The sequence below is a fragment of the Cuculus canorus genome, chromosome 4 (assembly GCF_017976375.1).
Source record: "Cuculus canorus isolate bCucCan1 chromosome 4, bCucCan1.pri, whole genome shotgun sequence".
Classification (NCBI taxonomy): domain Eukaryota; kingdom Metazoa; phylum Chordata; class Aves; order Cuculiformes; family Cuculidae; genus Cuculus; species Cuculus canorus.
Genome location: NC_071404.1, coordinates 24,757,076 through 24,776,389, shown reverse-complemented (window position 1 = coordinate 24,776,389; position 19,314 = coordinate 24,757,076). Strand labels below are relative to the sequence as shown.

The following is a 19,314-nucleotide window of genomic DNA, read 5'->3' as shown; positions in this document are numbered from 1 at the left end:
CTTGCTGCACTGAATAGAGTAGAAAATTTCTGTTTCGACACCTTGAGAGCTTCCCAGACTGAAGAAAGCATACAGGCAATTCTAACATAGCAGTCCTAAGGGGGAAAAAAAATAAAACAGCAGCATTATTCTTGCTTTTGTTATTGGGAATTTCAGAGCATATATAGTGAAGATACCCTAAAATCTGATCTTCAGAGCAGAAGAAATCCAAATGATCAGCTTCTTGGTCCAAGATTAGTCAAGCCAGCTGAGGAGAGCTACACAGTAAACCCAAATCATTTTGCTAACACTGGGAGCCAGAAGGTTCTGTAGGCTGCAGCAATAAACTCCACATCTCTCAGCAGGGAACTGGGAGTACCCAGCTGCTATCCTGAAGGTTGGAGGAAGCTGACCAGTGTTGACTGACCCATATCAGCAAAATCTTTATAGAATAAACCTTGATTTAAATAACGTAGCCTTGCTTTGCATTTTATCATAGTCATTCTCTTCATTGGTTCCTTTGGTTTATAATCCTTAGACAAAATAAGCTGAAGCTCAACATAGCTTTTATGTTGCATATGGTACCCTTTTCTTTTCTAACTAGAAAGGCACTATGTATAAATTGCTTAACTGAGAATCTGAGGACAGACATACATTCTCTATTTACACAATTTATCAGACTAAGAACTGTTTCTTTCTATTTCTTTAGCAATCAGTTATTTAATTCCGGTTTCTGTCAAGTTGCTTCTGAATAGAAACTCGCATTATAAAATGAAGTCAATTGTAGAGAACTAACACTGAACTTGTTTTTTTTTTACTTAAACTAAATATGATGGAAACAGTGGAAACAAAATTAGTCTTAACTATCACTGTATAATTATCTCCTACTGATGAATTAATAGTCTCCAAGTATCACAGTGCTTGCAGTAAAAAAAAAATCAGCATTTCTAGCTATTACTTGCAGTCTGAAAGCTTTCGTGTTTTTCAACTCCAAACTGATTTCTTCACTTTTAGTAACAGTTATTGCAGTGAACTAAACTGAATACAGATTAAAATATCTGTATCTACAAAACTGGGGTATTGTCTACCCAAAACAATGCAAAGATAGTTTATACTTTCAAGAAACTGTGTTTGAAGGTGCTTAGTCAAAGGTTTCCCTGAAGTCAGTTGTCTGACTTTGTATAAAACTGTGCAGGAAAAACAGGTATAACTATTCTTTTTTATTTAAATCATTTAAGAAGACTAAAACAAATCAGTACTTAAGAATTCATTATCCACCGAGTCATCATTCCGGTGGTTTAGCTAGCATCTGCAGGGCCAATGTGGGCAACGCCAGCCCGTGTAAGACTGAAGCAGGGCTTTATCCTCCAGTCCAGAATGGGCCCCAGAACCTGGCCTGATAGCACGACAAAACTCATCCTCAAGGAGCCCGCATGAAGTTAGGTGACAAGGTGGGTAAAACACCATCTAAAAACCTGTACTGAAGGCATATTAAGAGGTAATGTTCAAACACTAGTGACCAATTTTATAGCACACAGGAGTAAGTTATTTAACTCATAAATATCTGTGGACCTGAGAACTTGCCTGGTGACACTAAGCACTCACTACTGGATGGGGAGTTACTCTTTTTTAAGTAATAGAAGCAGGTGGACAGCTTTCTTTCAAGGAGGGCAGTTTCCTCCCCACTATGTCCTGTAGCTGTTGCCTCTTCTGGAATGGGCCGTAATCTTATAAAAACTAGAAAAGTTTGTTGTTTGTGTTGAAATCCTACAGCAGTAGTTCCTACATTTTTTACTGATCAGATTCTGTCAAGAAAGCTTTCTCTGTTAACAACCTTTATTTTATGTTTCTAAATATATTGCTTCACCTTGACTCCCAAATAAAGTGCTGATGATTAATGGCCATCCAAATAATAAAACTAAACACTTGTGAGGAACCAGTATTGCAATAATTAGTTCTAAAAGCCCAGCAAGCACTCCTGAAAGCAGAGTTAGAAGTGTTTCTGCAAAAGTTTCTGTTGGTCCCTCTAAAAATGCAGCCAAGTTTGTGTGCTACAAGTTCTGCCTTGTACCTCCTCCAAGACTAACTCCTCTCTGACTAGCTGCTTTGTCCAGCTGACAAGTGAACAACGAGGAGGGAAATCAGGCCATTCCTTGGTGGCATCCCTGAAGTATTTACTCACAGCATCACTCACATTACTCATTTTTGACAGCAGCCACCTGTATGCGAGATTGACATGTGTGTAAAAGTCTGCATGGAAATCAGCCAGTATCATTCCCTTGGGTAACGCGGCAAATCAAGCCTTACATCACCCACAAGGTAGACCCACAGTGACGACAGGAAAGGGAACTACTTTAACAAGCACTCCACCTGGTAGCTCTTTAAACAGAGAAAAAAAAATGAACAAACACCAAGTTGGAACAGGAAAGGATAGACTTTTATTTTTCAGGGTACGACTAAAATCAAGCATGGCCCTTTTAAGACAAAATAGAGCACATCCTTCTAGCTGAACGAAGGTAACACTATCACACACTCCCTTCTTACTACTTTCCCAGAGTAGGTATTTCACGTCTTACATATCCAGTGAGAGGGATGCACAATAGTGATTAAGCCACTGATCGTTTACACCTGGCAAAACAGGAGGAAGAACCAGGTTTTATGTGGCTTCCAGTAGGCTAGGCTGCCTGTTATGCTGAAGTCCTGTTTTCCCAGACAATTCCTCCAAGGAACCCCCAACTCTTGCCTTTCATATAGTAGTTTCACTCACTTGTCCTCTTCTACACTTTCTACTGTGCTTCATGACAGAATATCACATACGGCTCATTTTAAATTCAGAATGTTACTTTGGAAAAAATATGTATTTGAAACATTGGCTAGAAACTATATTCTAAACTTCTTAACCCACATCTACTGCTTTGCATCTGTACATAGCTTCACAGTTACAGCGGAAAATCCTACTGGATCCCTAAACACACAGATGTAGAAGCCAGCACATGACTTGTCACACTTAACTTTTAACGGGAGACTTACTCGTTTAACTTTATCACTCTTCATAAATTAGAGTATGAAGGAAAAACAGGGAAAAAGTCCAGAGCAAGCAGAGGGAGCGCTGTTACACACCGTCCAGAGCTGCAAGAAGCCTTAGGGGGTCAGACCACCCCTTCTGCGCGGCGTCAACCTCAGCTCTCGCCTTCCACAGCCCCGCAGCCAGAACAACCCCAACCAGAACGGCAGCTCCGTTTTCAGCCTCTCCACCCGGAGCTGCATCAGCCCTCCCCGCCCGCCCGAAGCGCCGAACACTGCACAAGGCTGCGCTCCCTCCTCGCCTCGAAGCCGAACGAGCCCCCGCAGGCAGACAGCCGCCTACCTTGGCCACCCAGCTGAACAACGGTGACATCCTCGGAGCTGCGGCGAACGCGGGCTGCGGCGCCTCCTGAGCGCGGAGGGACCCGCCCGGGCCGCGGCACCGCCCGCCGCTCCGCCAGGGGAGGGGCCGGGCAGGGGCCGCCCCGCAGGCAGCGTGCGCGCCTGGGAAAGTGAGCCGTAACGATAAAGGGCTGAGCAAGAAGTCATCTGAAAACAGTGTGGAATGTTACACCTCCAGTCACAGAATCAGAGAATCGTTAGGTTGGAAAAGACTTTAGACTTCCCACCGCGTCAGGCTGTCCAAGGCTCCATCCAACCTGGCCTTGAACACCTCCAGGGATGGGGCATCCACAGCTTCCCTGGGCAACCTGTGCCACTGCCTCACCACTATCACGGTGAAGAAATTCTTTATGTCTAGCCTAAATCTGCCCCTCTCCAGTCAATGTCCAATCTAAATTTCCCCTGACATGGCTGGACACCATTCCCTCTTGTCCTATCACGTACCGCTTGGGGGATGAGACCAACACCCACCTCTCTGCAACCTTATTTCAAGTAGCTGTAAAGAGCAATAAGGTCTCCCTTCAGCCTCCTCTTCTCCAGGCTAAACAACCCCAGTTCCCTCAGCTGCCCCTCAAACTCATTTTCCAGCCCCTTTACCGGTTTTGTTGCTCTTCTCTGGATGTGCTTCAGGACCTCAATGTCTTTGTTATAGCGAGGGTTTGCCATTCATGTCAGTAATGACATTAGACATCACCCGCCAGCAGCTTTACTGCTGCCAAAGAGGAGAAATAACAAACAGTACGGCACAAGTCACTGGTCTGCATATTTCCAGCAGGTGAAGAGATGTTACCTGCCACCCACACAGGAAAGGTGTTCATTCCTGTTGCCACTCCAGCTGGAGTGCCTGTGAACACACATCCCTATGCCATGGCTGGAGGGCTACCTGAAAACAACTTATTTTCCTCAGTCTGGAGGAAGGGCAAAGAGCTAGGGAAAAAAAAAGGCTTGGATTTCACAGGAAATAACCCATTAGGCCCAAAACAAAAAGCCCTTTAGTCTCCATCACCTCATAGAAACAAAGTGAAAAACTATGTCTGCAAAATTATAACAGGAAAGCCCAAGGGGCTGTTCTACACTTCTTCCCAATAAAATTCTACTGCTCAAAGTTAGGTGTTGAAGTGCCATATTCTGCTTTTTTCTTTGCCCAAAGATACCTTGAGACAAGTCACCCTGCTGGGAGAGTATCCTGCATGTGGTCGCACTTGCATGCTCACAGCTGAAGGAATATTTGAGTTTAGAGCCAATGCTGTCTCACTCATCTGCATTATTAAATGTCCACTGGAACACAAGTGACACACACACAGAGAAGCTGGGGAGAATCTCACAGCAAAATGGGGCAGGAAAGGGTCAGTTTCAGCCCCTCCTTCAGATTGCATCATCCTGCACCCTAGGGTTTGGTTCACACAAAGCTGCTGAGAGCTGTACCACCTCCTAATGCTGTGGCAAGTGCCGGAATGCTAGCTGTGTGAGAGATAATGGGCCAGGGTGGGTTGAGGGGGCAGCACAAAATCAGTTCTTCTCAGGTCATACCTGCAGCATCTACAGTACCTGAGCACAACGCTTCCACCCGCTTCCTCCTGAGGAACAGAAAACCACAAAACAACAAACCTGAATGCTGCTGCAGAACAGTAACACCTACTCAGAAAATGTGGCATGAAAGAAAGGACTGTGCCAGTGAAACATGATGACTTTGTCACGGCCAGTGCATTGCTGGTAGTCCAAGAACAGAGGTATCCAACTGTGGTGGATGTGTGAGCTGCTGCATGGCAGTGCCGACCCAGACCTATCTTGGCCTGGCAGCACCGTGGCCCAGCTGAGCTAGCAGCGGCAGGACTGGGGAAATCTGCCGCCACTGGATGTTGGTGCGCTTTAGATAAATACTAGTTTACCCATCTGAGTCTTCACCAGATTTGTTGGCTTGATGAAAGACACACAGAAAATCAGGGTAAGAAATTTCAAGTGGGAATTTGAAATCCTTTCCTGAGCAACATTTGGCAGGGAGACACAAAACATTAACCAGTATGAGCTAATAAACATCCATGCAACTTACAGCAACCTTCTCATAGTTGGAGATCCCAAAGCCTGGGTCTGGTTTTTAATCATCTTACAACTTATGCTACAGTTTCTGGAATGAAAATCATAACAAATACATTGCAATTTTCATAAAAGGAGAACAGGAATCAATTCCATAATAATTCTACAGGTTAAAGTAGAGGTGATTCACAAGGAGAATCAACCGCTTATATTGTCATTACAATAGTGGACATGGCAGTTGGATTGCATGAGTGTTCTTAGCCATAAGCCAAACAAATGACTGGTGGTCACCACTCTGGTAGTGGTCTCTAAAGGTTTATTGGCCTGATACACAGAAGAAGTTTTCACTGCTGCTACTGTTCACGATGTATAGAGCACAAACATGAATAAATGACATCTGTTCTCAGGGTTTAAAACAAGGCAACTTACAAGAACACTAGAAGAATTACCATATAAAGTACAGAACCGGGTTTGCAACATAGGAGCAAGTGAGAGCAAGAGCAAGGAAGAATGTTCCTCATTATGTGCTGCCTATAGCTTTATGGATCCATTCTTTGGTGGTAGCATTACAGTTGCATTTCTCTAACACTGACTCTGAACAATATTATTTCTAAATAATTATTTCTTCTTTTTCTCTGAGGAGATCCCATCTGCTTGGGAGTTTTTCCAGCTGCTCCTTCCTAACTGGCATCCTTCCACAGTTTTAAACTAACAATATACACATCTCCTCTGAGTCCATGTTGAACACTAATGTCAGCCAGGAGATCTGGCTTCTAGCCCTAACTGCAACTGGCTCAAAGAGCCATCCCTAGTGTGTTACTTCACACTATTTACCTTCTAAACCTGTTGCACGCAATTGTTACAGGGATGTTTGCATGACTTTAAATGCACTCTGAAACCTTCTACGTGCTTCTATAGTACTGGAAGGAAGAGTGGTCTTGTGGTGAAGACACTGAATTAGGTGATAAGAGTGACAGTGAATGAATTCCAGCTTCTGTTGTTAACGTGACTTTCAGGCATGCTAGTTCACCGCCAGCTTTGGAGGAAGAAGGAGTGGGCACACTCATTGGCATTTGGGAAACAGCTGGCAGCTAGGATTAAGTGTTCAGATATAAAAATGTTTGGTAATGCATGAAATTCTTCCATGTAAATAAAAAGGTCACTGTGTTGCTCATCTTCCAAAAAAAAAGATAGATAACCTTCCAAAAAAAAAGATAGATTTAGCAATGTAGTAGGCACAATAACTGCACTAATTTTTCAGGATGTTCAGCTTTCTAAAAACAGAACCTCTGTATTTTTCTATTTCAAGTATGGCTTGTGCAAATAACAGTTTCTCCAAAAATACTATATATCCATTTTGGGTAAAGGGAAAAATTAAGGGCCACAGAATGACATCTGTATTGCATAAACAGTAAGTAGCACTTGACACCACCTTATCCAAGTTTATGATCTTTTGAAAAACAAAACAAACCCCTTCATTCCTATGAACTGTTCCATGTTATCATGGAAAATATTAGCAAGATATTTGTGACTGTTTTTAAAATAGTAACAATTAAAATGCTTCAAAGCCACAAAAAGCTTAGATTGTAAGAAAGATGATCTTTCACTTTTACAGATGTCCTTCATAAATTTACACAGACAAAAATACCCCCATCATTGCTCCTGCAATAAAGCTCTCTGCATTAAAAGAAACCATTTAGAGATAAGCAAAGAGCTGTGAGAGATAAGGAAATTAAGAATAAAGGAAACTACAGTCAACCTTTTAAGCTGGGAGAGGAGTATTTTTTGACTCATTCTCCTCTTATTTTAGCTTTCTTCAGGCTGTAAATAGTTTTGAGTCTTCACAGCAAGTCATCAGAGAATGAAGTCTCACAGGAAGTTGCATTAGGGGTATAGCCACTACTGTATTACCTGCGACCTGACCTGACCTCTCCTGTTGTTTTGTGTTAACTCTGGTGGTGGTTTTGCAGCAGACTCCATTCACTTTTGAAGCTTTTTCCTCAGTGTTCTACTTAAACATGTTTTGGCAGCTGTTCTTGTCATGAATTATCCCCTCTGCCTGCATTCACTGTTACAGGTTTAATTTCTACACAAGCTGGTCTTTGTAAATTCAGTTGAAAAAATGCAGGAAAAGAATATGTCTGCCAGCACTTATCATTACCCATTATTTGGCCTTTGTTTAAAACAATGCACAATTTTTATCCTTTATTACTTAGTTTTGATTCTTACATAAAGCTGTATTAAAAGATACCAAAAGAAAGACCTCTATTAAGGAAATCCCACACATTTATGGCATCTCCATATGATGAAAGACAGGACAAATGGTTCATCTAGATCCACTGAAGGAAAAGAATAATCCAGAAGATTTCATTCTATCTAGAAACTTGATCAAGCTTGACTAGCTGGCTTCTGAAGAGATACTATGGTGAAGAAAAGAGTGAGCTTTGTTATTTCTTTTGGCTAAATTATAAGTAAACTCATTTTTCCTCAATACAAAATAAAATAAGAGATTAAACACAAAAACATAGTACTTTGCCAAACGAGATCTACATCAGCCCCCTAATGAGAGACAACAGCAAGACTTGCCAGCTAATCACTGATCATCAGTGGCTGTCCCCTTACCACAAAGTGTGTAGAAGCCCACTGCCCTGAGCTGCACATCCACACTGAAGATGAAATCCAGCTCTCGCCAAAGAGAACAGGATTACTTTCTTAGTGGTTTCCAGATACTCAGTGGAAACAGAAATGACAATGTCTTGGGTAATCTTCTTTGTACCATTAGTGAGTTAAAAGTATAGACTGAAGTGCTTTTGGCTGTCTGCTAACCAGTAGGAAATACGAAAAATGCGCCCAGAGATAACATGCAATTCACTCCCCATGGGTCACATAAAAGAGAAAAATTCCTCTCCAGTGTGCTGGACACTGGATCAGCAGTAGAGCCCTTTTCAGCCACTCCTGTAGGTTTTAGCTTTTAAATGATTTCTTTTTCTGCTACAAAATTTGTAAGTGCTAAAATGCTTTGATTCAAGTGACATTAGCATTTCCCCACTTGGGAATGAAGAGCAGCATTGGTAATGGGTTATCTGTTTTCTTCCCTATCAACAGTAACCATGCCCTCTCCAACAAAGTGTCAGAGCATAAGAGAGTTACCATGTGCTGAGGCTCATTTGGGATCCTGGATCTCAGTGAGAGGACTGAGGGAAGGAGGGATCTGTGAAGGGAAAGCTGATCCTACCCCATCTAGGACAGAAGCACAAGAGCCCAAGGCTTATGTTGCTCAGTTGACAGTGGAATGAAGTCCTGCTTGGGCAAGCACTGTCCTGTAGGCAAGGTTAGATCAACGAGAGTGAGGTCATGAGATGATAAAATGCATCATGAGGTTGAAGTAGCTTTCTCAGTTGCTACTATCATCTTATTAGTCTTCCCTGTGGGTCTGTTTTGGACAAAGAAGCATTCAGATGTTCTTTTTGATTTGGAAAAGGTCTATCTAGAGAAAACTGATTGTTTTCTTATGCTTCATTATAAGGGAGTTCTGGAAGACAGCAGATGCTAGGCTGACCAGTCAGATATCTTGAATGGATTGGATCATCTCTTAGCATTAGAAAGTTCAAAGTAGAAAGGTTTTGGTGAAGTCCTTCATCGAACAAGGGACTGGAGAAAATACTACTCATCAAATGGGAAACCATCATCCCAGAAGGGACCTTTCTTTGCATAAGGATGAATATTACAGAAAACCTAAACTGAGAAAAAAGTTGCTTTACCTTCAACACCTGAAGCTGGCTACAGGAAGAGAAGCTGGTAAAAGGACACATTTAGATGTACAGTATCTGACCAACAAACATGATGCAAGTCAAAGGTACCCACAAAACCCAGATACAGAGGGAAAGCAATATTGCAGAGAAAGAAAGAGTGGTAACCAAGGCTATATATAATCAGTGTAACAATAAACACAAGCTACTTTAGGGTCTTACTGCCCATTTGTAAACATTAAGGCCCTCTGATACTAAATGTTCATCTGGTCTGAAATCATCCTGCCACTGCAAACACTTCCAAAACCATTCATGAGTAAACTTTGGATTGGCAAGCTTTATGCTGGATTGAGTATTTTTCGTCTTCCCACAGACAGGGGGAAAAAAAAAAAAAAAGCAGCTTAACAGCAGTCAGGAAACTTGCCATGGGTTCTGACTAATTCTACTCAAGCACAATCATACATTTGTGCTGGACCAAGATTAAACGTACAATGCAGAGTGATCCGATTGTGAACAACTGATCAGATATCTAAAAATGAGAAAAAAAAATCCACAGCTTGAATCTGGAGAACAGCCCAGGAAGAAGACTTGTGAAGAGATCACTTTGATCCAAATAGCTGGATGCAAAAAACCCACAGGAACAATGTGGCAAATGAACAACAGGGGAAACTCAGCACATAGTGTGAACTGCCACACAAGAGACATCAGAGGTTCCACACATTTTTTCTGTTTTGTGATTCAGGGTTTTCTGGCAGCTGTGAAACTGCAGCAGGAAGAGTGAAGAACAAGCAGAGCAAACTAGCAAACTGCAGAGACAGATTACAGAGCTCAAAACAAATGAGGATGCTCCCAATGTGCAGTGACAAAGACACAGGTTGAGCCCTTCATACCATCAGCTAGGTCTTGACTGTGGCTGAAACAGTTGGAAACCTCCTGTTTTTCTCTCTGCAGGGCAATATTTCTTGGTCTTCTCAGTGTCAACAAGCTATGGGACAACTAGGTGAGCTTTCCAGGCTGCTAAGGTAGCTGTAGAGGAGAGAGCAGCAGCTGGCACAGGGATGATAACACACCTGCACACACTGACACAACAGAATAAAACATAAAATGTTAATAATGAAAGATTGCTTATTTTAAAAATCACCCTGACAATTGGACATGAAGGATGTGACAATTAGGAATCACAGAATGGTTAGGGTTGGAAGAGACCTCTGGAGGTCATCCGGTCCAACCATCCTGCTAAAGGAGGTTCCCCTAGAGCTGGTTCTGGAACTCTTCAGAGAAGGAGGCTCTACAGCCTCTCTTGGGCAGCCTGTTCCTATGGTCAATCAGCATCATGTTAATGAAGTTTTTCCTTGTGTTAAGGTGGAACTTCGAGTGTTCCCATTTGTACTTGTTACCCCTTGTGTACCTTTAAGAAGAGTCTGGCCTTATCCTCTTGACACTTGCCCTTTAGACATTTATAAGCACTGATAAGGTCCTCCACTAGTCTTCTCTTTTCCAACCTAAACAGATTGAGCCCGCTCAGCTTTTCTTCATAAGAGAGATGCTCCAGTCCCCTAATCATCTTCATGGAGATTAATGTCCACTGGAAGTAGATATATGGCTATGGAAGGACTTTGCACTCTTTCCCTCCAGCCCCCTATTGCATCCTTGCAGCAAACACTGAAAGGTCTCAGGAGAAAAAAAAACCTCTCAAAGTTTAAGTATCTTCTGAAATGCAATTAATTAAAGGTTATACTTAGTGTTCCTTGACCTTGAAACTTATATTGTTAACCTAAGGTAATGAGATGGGAAGAAAGACACTTCATTTGAAACCATGCTTCATTTCCTTTGTGGAGAAGTGCTACTTCACACTGGCAAAAAGAAATAATTAAATACTAAGCTCTTCTACTTCCAATAATGAATAAGCTATGTAGTAAAAGAAAGGTGTAGAAAAGTGTCAAAGAAAACTAGATTACGGATAGAAAATGACTGGTTAAAATCCAAACATAATTATAAAGTTTACCAAGTCCCCATGCGCTGTGGGTGATACATATACTATGAATGCCTATTTCCATTACATGGGACTTCATGTAAGTTAAGATGTCTTTATTAATTTTATCCTAGTAGAACACTCCATTAATGAATAATGTAAAATAAGCAATTTTGCATGTATAATTTTTCAGTCACAGCCTAGCTCTTTGTTCATACAATTAACTATAAACAAAAATAATCCCACTACCCTAAGCATATTATTTCATGTGCTTCAGTTGCAACAGGAGAAAACTAGGAAAGAATATTGAGACCCACAGTATGGAGAGCCATAAAAAGTAGCCAGTCTTCTCAGTTCTCCACAACTTATTTAATAAATCTGTTTCTAACAGCACTGATACATGCCAAAAGCACAATAATTTCCCATAACCGAATACAGCTCCAAACCCTATAGTCCAGATTCTACCAGACTTTTACTGTAGTTCAGATACTCTAAAGCAACATCCATTTCAGTAAACTGAAAAACGCAACAGTTTGAGAAAAATTTCAAGTATTAAGTATTCCACCCTTAACCCATAATATTCTCGGTTTTGCTGGAAAAAGCTTAACAATAAAAACTATCAGTTCAGGTTTATCTCTCAGCAGGTGTAGGGTCCAGAACTTACCTACAGTCAGTGGAACTATATTGCAATTTACATACAATGAGCACATGGGTGCAAAACGTATTCCTTTGAGAAGGATCCAACCCTGCTCCCACTGAGATTGCAGACTGAGCTGCTGCTAAATGTTACACATCTTAAGCACAGATTACAAAAAGAAGAAACAAATACCATATTGTCCTGTTCTTTTCCAGAATCAAGCTGAAGAAATTTTAATTTCTGTAATGTTGCCCTCATATCATAAGCGTCCTTGCTCCAGTGCTCTTGGACAAAACCCCGGTGGGAGAACTCCAGCAGCTTGCTGAGAACTACACCAGTCCCTCACAGTTGATTAAGAAATGCACGCACCAACCCGCCTGGCCCTTGCTCTGCACCACTTCTCATCACCAGCCTTTCATTTGATAACAAGCTGCAGCACAGCCTTTCCCTAGATATTTCCTGTGTAATACAGAATCAACAATACTGCTGGAAACCTACTAATATAGTGGTTTGCATGTATGGGAATTCTGTCCAGTGCACATAAATCTTGCCTTTTTATTAAATTATCTGAGATTTTTATTTTGCCATGTCATGCTGTTGATTATTTTCTTTCTCAGCTGTCTTACAAGTGGAAAACTTTATCAGCAATTTCTTCTTGCACATACTTTTAACTTACTGTTTCTTATCTCTCACCTTCCTTCCCTCTTCTAAGGGCTTATTAACCCATCAAATGTATCTTTAGTAATGATGTGGATTCTTTGCTGTTCTGATTTTGGCTAAAGTCATACTGTCACTCAGTTAACAGAAAAAAACCAGAAAACAGCAATTAAACATCTTTAAAACCAAGATTCAAACACTGTCTCTAGTGATCTTAAAAAACTTTCCCTACAATTCAGTTGGCTTTCCATTCACATGTTTGTAGTCCCCAGTTTCATTACAAACAACAGTCCACATTTAGTTATTTTAAGTCAATTCTGTTTGACTCCTAAAAACACTCTGGGAAACATCTGTGAAATACAACATACGATACAGAGACTTTAAAAATATAGCAACAGGGTTTGTCCATATGGCTCTTGTGGTTTTGATAAAGCTGCATCACTTCAAAGGGCTCAGGATATCTTACTGTAAGACACCACTGCACATTTCAGCCATATGTGCTGACTGTGCTTCCGCTAATCTGCCAGAACAATGGAAGCCTTCGTGCGCTGAGTCAGCTATCCCACAACCACGGATCCACGCAGAACAAACGCACTCCCCATTCCCTCACTACAGGTTTCTTTAACCATGTCTTACCACTGAGAATGCTTGATAGCTGTGTCATTTCACTTAAGACTCTTGTAGTAGGTAGAATTTGGGAAATGTGTGTATATTTTCAGGAATAAAGCCCAAAATATTTGTGGGGTGTGTGGTACACTACCAAAATAAATAAATAGATATAGAGAGAGATCAAATTACAATAAAATAATCAAGGACCAATGCTGCCATTTTTGCTCTCCTGGGTATTCCCATACCAACAGGAAATTCTGGAATTCCATGACAAACCTGCAGACAGCTGGACATATGGACTGGACAGTTGAACTCTTCACTCAGACAGTCTGGTAAGTTCAGATACAGTGCAACTTGTGCGTCTGACCTCACGTACTTGAATGTGTTCTCAAGCACAAAGACCCAAATAAATAAGTGAACCTCAGAGGTTAGCTGAATAGGGTCTTCTACCCCAGGATGCAATAAATCCTCATTTCAGTCGTAATTTATGAGTAGAATGGAGGCCAGCTTTAGCTCATTTTCCCAGTTTGTTTCCAACATGCAAAAAGCTGTAATACACAGCCAAACAGCAAGAGCTAACATAATAATAATAATCAAATATTACATTCTTTCACTGTAGATTCATAATGCCATCCCCATATACATGCTTTGATTTCACCAACAATCCAGTTGGGACTGAACTCGAGTTGAGACTACCTCAGGACTAATTCAAGTACCATTGAGCTGTCTCAAGCTGGTATCAAGACTTCTAGAACAGACTGATGTGCCTGTGCATGTGTGTGCGTAAAAGTCAGGTCACCAAGGGTTATTTGGGTAATGAACATTTATCATGTACATGCTTTTTATTGGACTGGTTGGAAGTGCACAGTCTGAAGCTGTGTGAAGGGACTGAGAGTAGCCTGGAAGAGTGCTGGTGGATGAGAAGCTCAACATGAGCCGGCAATGTGTGCTTGCAGACAATGTGTGCGTGCAGAAAGACAACCACATCCTGGGCTGCAGCAAAAGAAGAGTAACCAGCAGGTCAAGGGAGGTGATTTTGCCTCTTTACTCTCATGAGAACTGACCTGGAGCACTGTATTCAGTTCTGGAGTCCTCAACACAAGAAGGACATGGATCTGTTAGAGCAAGTCCAGAGGAGGGCCATGAAGATCATCAGAGGACTGGAGCACCTCTGAGGATGGGCTAAGAGAGTTGAGGTTGTTGAGCCTGGAGAAGAGAAGGCTCCAGGGAGACCTTATAGCAGCCTTTCAGTGCTTAAAGGGAGCCTACAGGAAAGATAGGAAGGAGCTGTTTATTGGGGAGTATACTGATAGGATGAGGAGTAAAGCTTTTTAAGTTGAAATAGGGAAGATTTAGATTAGATATTGGGAAGACATCTTTTCCTGTGAGGGGTTGAGGCACTGGAACAGGGGAGCCCAGAGAACCTGTGGATGCCCCATCCTTGGAGGTGTTAAAGGCCAGGCTGGATGAGGCTCTGAGCAACCTGATCTAGTGGAACACGTCCCTGCCCATGGCAGGGAGGTTTGAACTAGATGATTTTTAAGGTCCCTTCCAATCCAAACCATTCTATGATTCCATGATTTATCCTGAGATCTTGACAGTTTCTATTCTGTAACTGACAAGAAATGTACCTAAAACTCAGAAACCTATGTTTTGTTTGTTGGAGGTTCCTGGGAACTTTTCTGAATTTTCTAATCTTTGCCAGCATATGGAGAGTCCATTAAAACACAAGAACTGAAACGGTGGGTAGAAGACTTGTTTTTGAAGAAAAACTTGAAGTACGCCTTCTGTAGTACACAACCTACCTCTGGAGTGCCCACTGAAAACCTTTTTCTATAAAGACAGAAGCCTGGACACAACCAATGCATGCATTCTGAGGTTTATTGCCCTCTGGATGTAACTAATTTATTAAGAGTTAGTAACAGACACGTAAAGAATATTCTGAAGTCCTTCAAGGGTATAGAAGAGAAATTTTGGTCCTTAGGCAGATACAAGCATATTACATGACACACAGAACATAACTGAGAGCTATTGTTTTCACACCTACCAGATAGTCTGCTGATGGGAACTAAGGCATCCTAGAACATCAGCTGATGCCAAACACTAACCCCAGTTAAGCAAGTGTCTTGTTTTGTGAATTTCAATACCTAAGAATAAACTTCAGGAATACTAGCATTTCAGTTTTAGAGACAGCACCTTTACTTACTGTTGGCTCTTGTGCTAGCTCACCACATAGTAACATATCAACTCATTACAATACTTTTACATGCCTTTTTTTTGAAAAAAAAAAAAACAAAACAAAACAAAACCAAAACAACACCACAAGGATAACTCAAGCAGAACTTCAAAAGGACAACTTGGAAATAAGCAGTAAAATGGGAATGACAGTACTGAAATTCTTACTGAAAGCCCACCGGGCTCTTCTGATTGATTTCAGCCAGTCTTAGATTAAGCCTTCAATACCTCCCAGATAAAGAGAGGAATTCCCCTGCTGGTGAAAACGGTCACATCTATTGCAGTATCTTACATTTGCTCTGGACAGCCACTAAGTGGCACTTAAACACCTCATCTTAAACCATGGTGAATCTGTAAACTGTTGTGAAGGTAGTGGCGGGGAAAAGCAGTTTTGCATTCTGGGGACTAATGCCTTTTGAGAACAATGAAGTTCACTTCCTGCAATTAGAGAAACTTTCAAAGGGCCTGGCTATGTATGAAAAAATTATTGGCAGGAATGCTGTACAGTGCTCCGTGGGAGCAGAAACACTGCACAGAGCTCTGCAGAAGCAGCTGCTTCCTCTCTTAAATCCCAGTCCTGCTTTGGGAATCAGAGTGCCTTATTCCAGAAAGTCATCACCCACTATGGTGCCATTTTGAAATATGCACTTAAACCTGCAAAATCAAAGTACCTCATTGGTGCTGGACTGCAGGTCAAACTAAAGCAGCCCCAACACAACTTCTAGAAATGCCACTGCATTCAGTTTCAATTAGAGATCTCTGCAGGGAGCACTGCTGTTTGTACTTGCAGATGAACATTAGAATGTGGTTTTAATAGTCAGCAGAGAATCAGAAGTGATAAACGGCGCTTTGCTCTTTTTAAAACTTGAGAACATTACTGCTTCCTAGACATACATCATACTTTCATTTGCATTTTTAATCAAAGAAAGAAACCAAGTTTTCCTAATAATGGTGTTCAACCAACTACATTCATTCTAAATATGCCAATCTATTATAGTTACCATTTTTCTTTTTATCTGTTTTCAAGAATGCTTCTGTATCATTAAAAATCTTTCTCAGTAAATTACCTACAGAAACTGGAAACCATTTTTTCCCACATGAACAACATAACCGTCATTGGAAAAAAATCTGAAGCTAGAAAGAAGAAAAATAACATACTAGGTATTATAGGTGCTAACCAGGCAGGCATCTACAAGTACGTTCAATATTATTACTGCAAATATGTCTGCTCTCTTCAATGGAGCTAGCCAGAACTTAAAAGAGCATACAGGTTTTCAACATCAAAGACTCAGAAGTAAGATTTATGGACAATGCGCTTTCTAGACTCTCAAATAAACATCTCTGTTTCAGTTAGCCACAGGAATAGATGCAAAATACACAACCAGATTTTAACTGCAAGCTCTGTTTTTCACCTTTGTGCTGAATGTGGCCTCCAGAAATCTCAAGTTAGTTAAGGGAGTTACAAATTTCATCTTTTATTCTCTCTTCCACTGAAAGTTAATTATGTTATAATTATAAGTCCAGCATGTAAAACAACTCAACAGCCACAATACATCATGGTTACTAAGAACACAATTTTTAAGCATGTTGGGCATGTATGAAACTAGTTTTGTGAGGTTCTTTTAAAGGCTGAAACAAGAAGCCTACAAATGAAAAATATTCAATTAGTAATGTAGAAGGATCAACCATAACCCAATGCAAGTGGAACCATCAGCAGTGAAGTTGTTTTTATGACCAGCAACAGATCAATCACAGTCACTCTGGCAAAAGTGGGGGCAGGGTGGGAAAGAAAGGAGAAGCCCACATCAACCAGTAGTTTCATACACAGGACAAACCAAGTATAAACTGGTATTATCCACTCTATCCTTGTATCAGATCCTCGATGATCAACCTTTAGGGTGCACACACATACCCATTTAAGCCTGTATTTGTCCAGTCACACAAATCATTCTTTAGGAAAACATTTCCCACAACCCTTCCCATAACTTGATGTCCACAGAGAGGGTAAAAAAACAGAAATATAGAACAACTGTGTCTACACTGGGCAAGGGAAAGCACTGAAGTGATTTGTTACCATCATTCACTTTGACGTATAACAGGATGGGAGATTGTGCTGCTAAAGTAAATACAGAGGTTATACATACCTCCTCTGCTTTCATTTTCTGCTCCACTACAGCCAAAGAGCCTACATCTGATGACCTTGAGAGCACAGCATAAATGTCAGCCCAATGCAGGCAAAACTCTAAATGAAAAGCTGATTGCATGGAAAAATAAGGAGCTATTTCATGAAGATTATTTACTCAGTATCATAATTTATGAATTGGCATCTTCATATTTTAATGTGGATGGCTTGAGTTTGCTCATTAGGGACATTTTAGAATCTGGGAAAAAGAAAATACAGTCGCCTGAACATGAATGTCCATGTTTAAGTAGCTTCAAGTGAGCTAAAGCCCAAGCTTTTCAGAGAAACTTATGAAGCGGAGAAAAGAGAAAGGTTTTGTTTTCACTAGTCTTGAGGAAAGATCACTGATGTAGGACCAGATCTATAGTCCAATGCATGCCAAAACTCCTCTTGAGACTAGAGAGATTGTACTAACCTACATGACAAATATGGCCTCTGTTTATTCATATAGTTGACAAAAGCTATCTTTACACTTTTAAAAACAGATTGTTCACACTATGAATGTTCTCTTTCACTAACTAAATTACACTGTCCACAATATGTTATTGTACTGTGTGCCACAAAGAAATTAACACTGTATTATCATAGAATATTAATCATAGAATCATAGAATAGTTTGGGTTGGAAAGGAACTTAAAGATCATATAATTCCAACCCCCCTGCCACGGGCAGGGACATCTCCCACTAAATCAGGCTGCTCAAGGTGCCATCCGACCCGGCCTTGAACACCTCCAGGGATGAGGCAGCCACAGCTTCCCTGGGCAATCTGTGCCAGTGGCTCACCACCCTCATTGTGAAGAACTTCCTTGCCATGTCTAATCTAAATCTTCCCCTTTCCAGTTTATACCAATTCCCCCACATCCTATCACATGCCTTTGTAACTAGTCCCTTCCCAGCTTTCTTGTAGGCTCCCTTCAGGTACTGAGAGGTTGCTATAAGGTCTCCTTGGAGCCTTCTCTTCTCCAGGTTGAACAACCCCAACTCTCTCAGCCTGTCCTCATATGGGAGCTGCTCCAGCCCTCTGATCATCTTTGTTGCCCTCCTCTGGACTCGTTCCAACAGTTCCACATCCTTCTTATGTTAAGGATACCAGAACTGGACACAATACACCAGGTGAGATCTCAGAAGAGTAGAATAGAGGGGCAGAATCACCTCCCTCGACCTGCTGGCCACGCTTCTTTTGATGCAGCCCCGGATATGGTTGGCCTTATGGGCTGCAAGCACACATTGCTGGCTCATGTAAAGCTTCTCATCAATCAGCACCCCCAAACCCTTCTCTGCAGGGCTGCTCTCAATCACATCATCCCTCATCCTGCATTGAAACCGCAGATTGCCCCGACCCAGGTGTACGACTTGGCATGTGGGCCTTGTTGAATCTCATAAGATTTACACAGGCCCACTTCTCCAGCTTGTCCAGGTCCCTCTGACTGACATCCCATCCTTCTGGTGTGGCAACTGCACTGCTCAGCTTGGTATCATTTGCAAACTTGCTGAGGGTGCACTCAATCTTGCTCCCTATATCATTGATGAAGATATTAAACAGCACTGGTCTCAGTACTGACCCCTGAGGGACATCACTTGTCAGGAATGTTCATCTGGACATTGAGCCACTGACCACTATCCTCTGAATACAACCATCCAATCAATTTCTTATCCACCTAAGAGACCACCCATCAAATCCATATCTCTCCCATTTAGAGAGGATACTGTACCTGTAAAAGCCCTTCTTGTTATAATGTCTTCACTTCCCTTGCCAAGTTCAGCTCCAGCTGCACCTTGGTCTTCCTGACCCCATCCCTAAACAACTGGGCAGTGTCCCTGTGCTCTTCCCAGG

At 41.5% G+C, this 19,314-nt stretch overlaps 1 protein-coding gene across 7 annotated transcripts in view; it reads right to left on the bottom strand.

The window, feature by feature from the left end:
• Nucleotides 1-19,314, bottom strand: part of TBC1D1 (TBC1 domain family member 1) — a 104,018-nt gene that overhangs the window by 68,423 nt on the left and 16,281 nt on the right. The window contains exon 1 of one of the 7 annotated variants that reach the window (XM_054065451.1): nt 3,347-3,461. The exons of the other annotated variants lie outside the window; for them this stretch is intronic. Within the exon in view, the coding sequence (XP_053921426.1) occupies nt 3,347-3,376 (30 nt within the window). The 5' untranslated portion in view covers nt 3,377-3,461. Of the gene's footprint in view, nt 1-3,346; nt 3,462-19,314 lie in introns of those variants that run through there. 7 annotated transcript variants of the gene reach the window in all.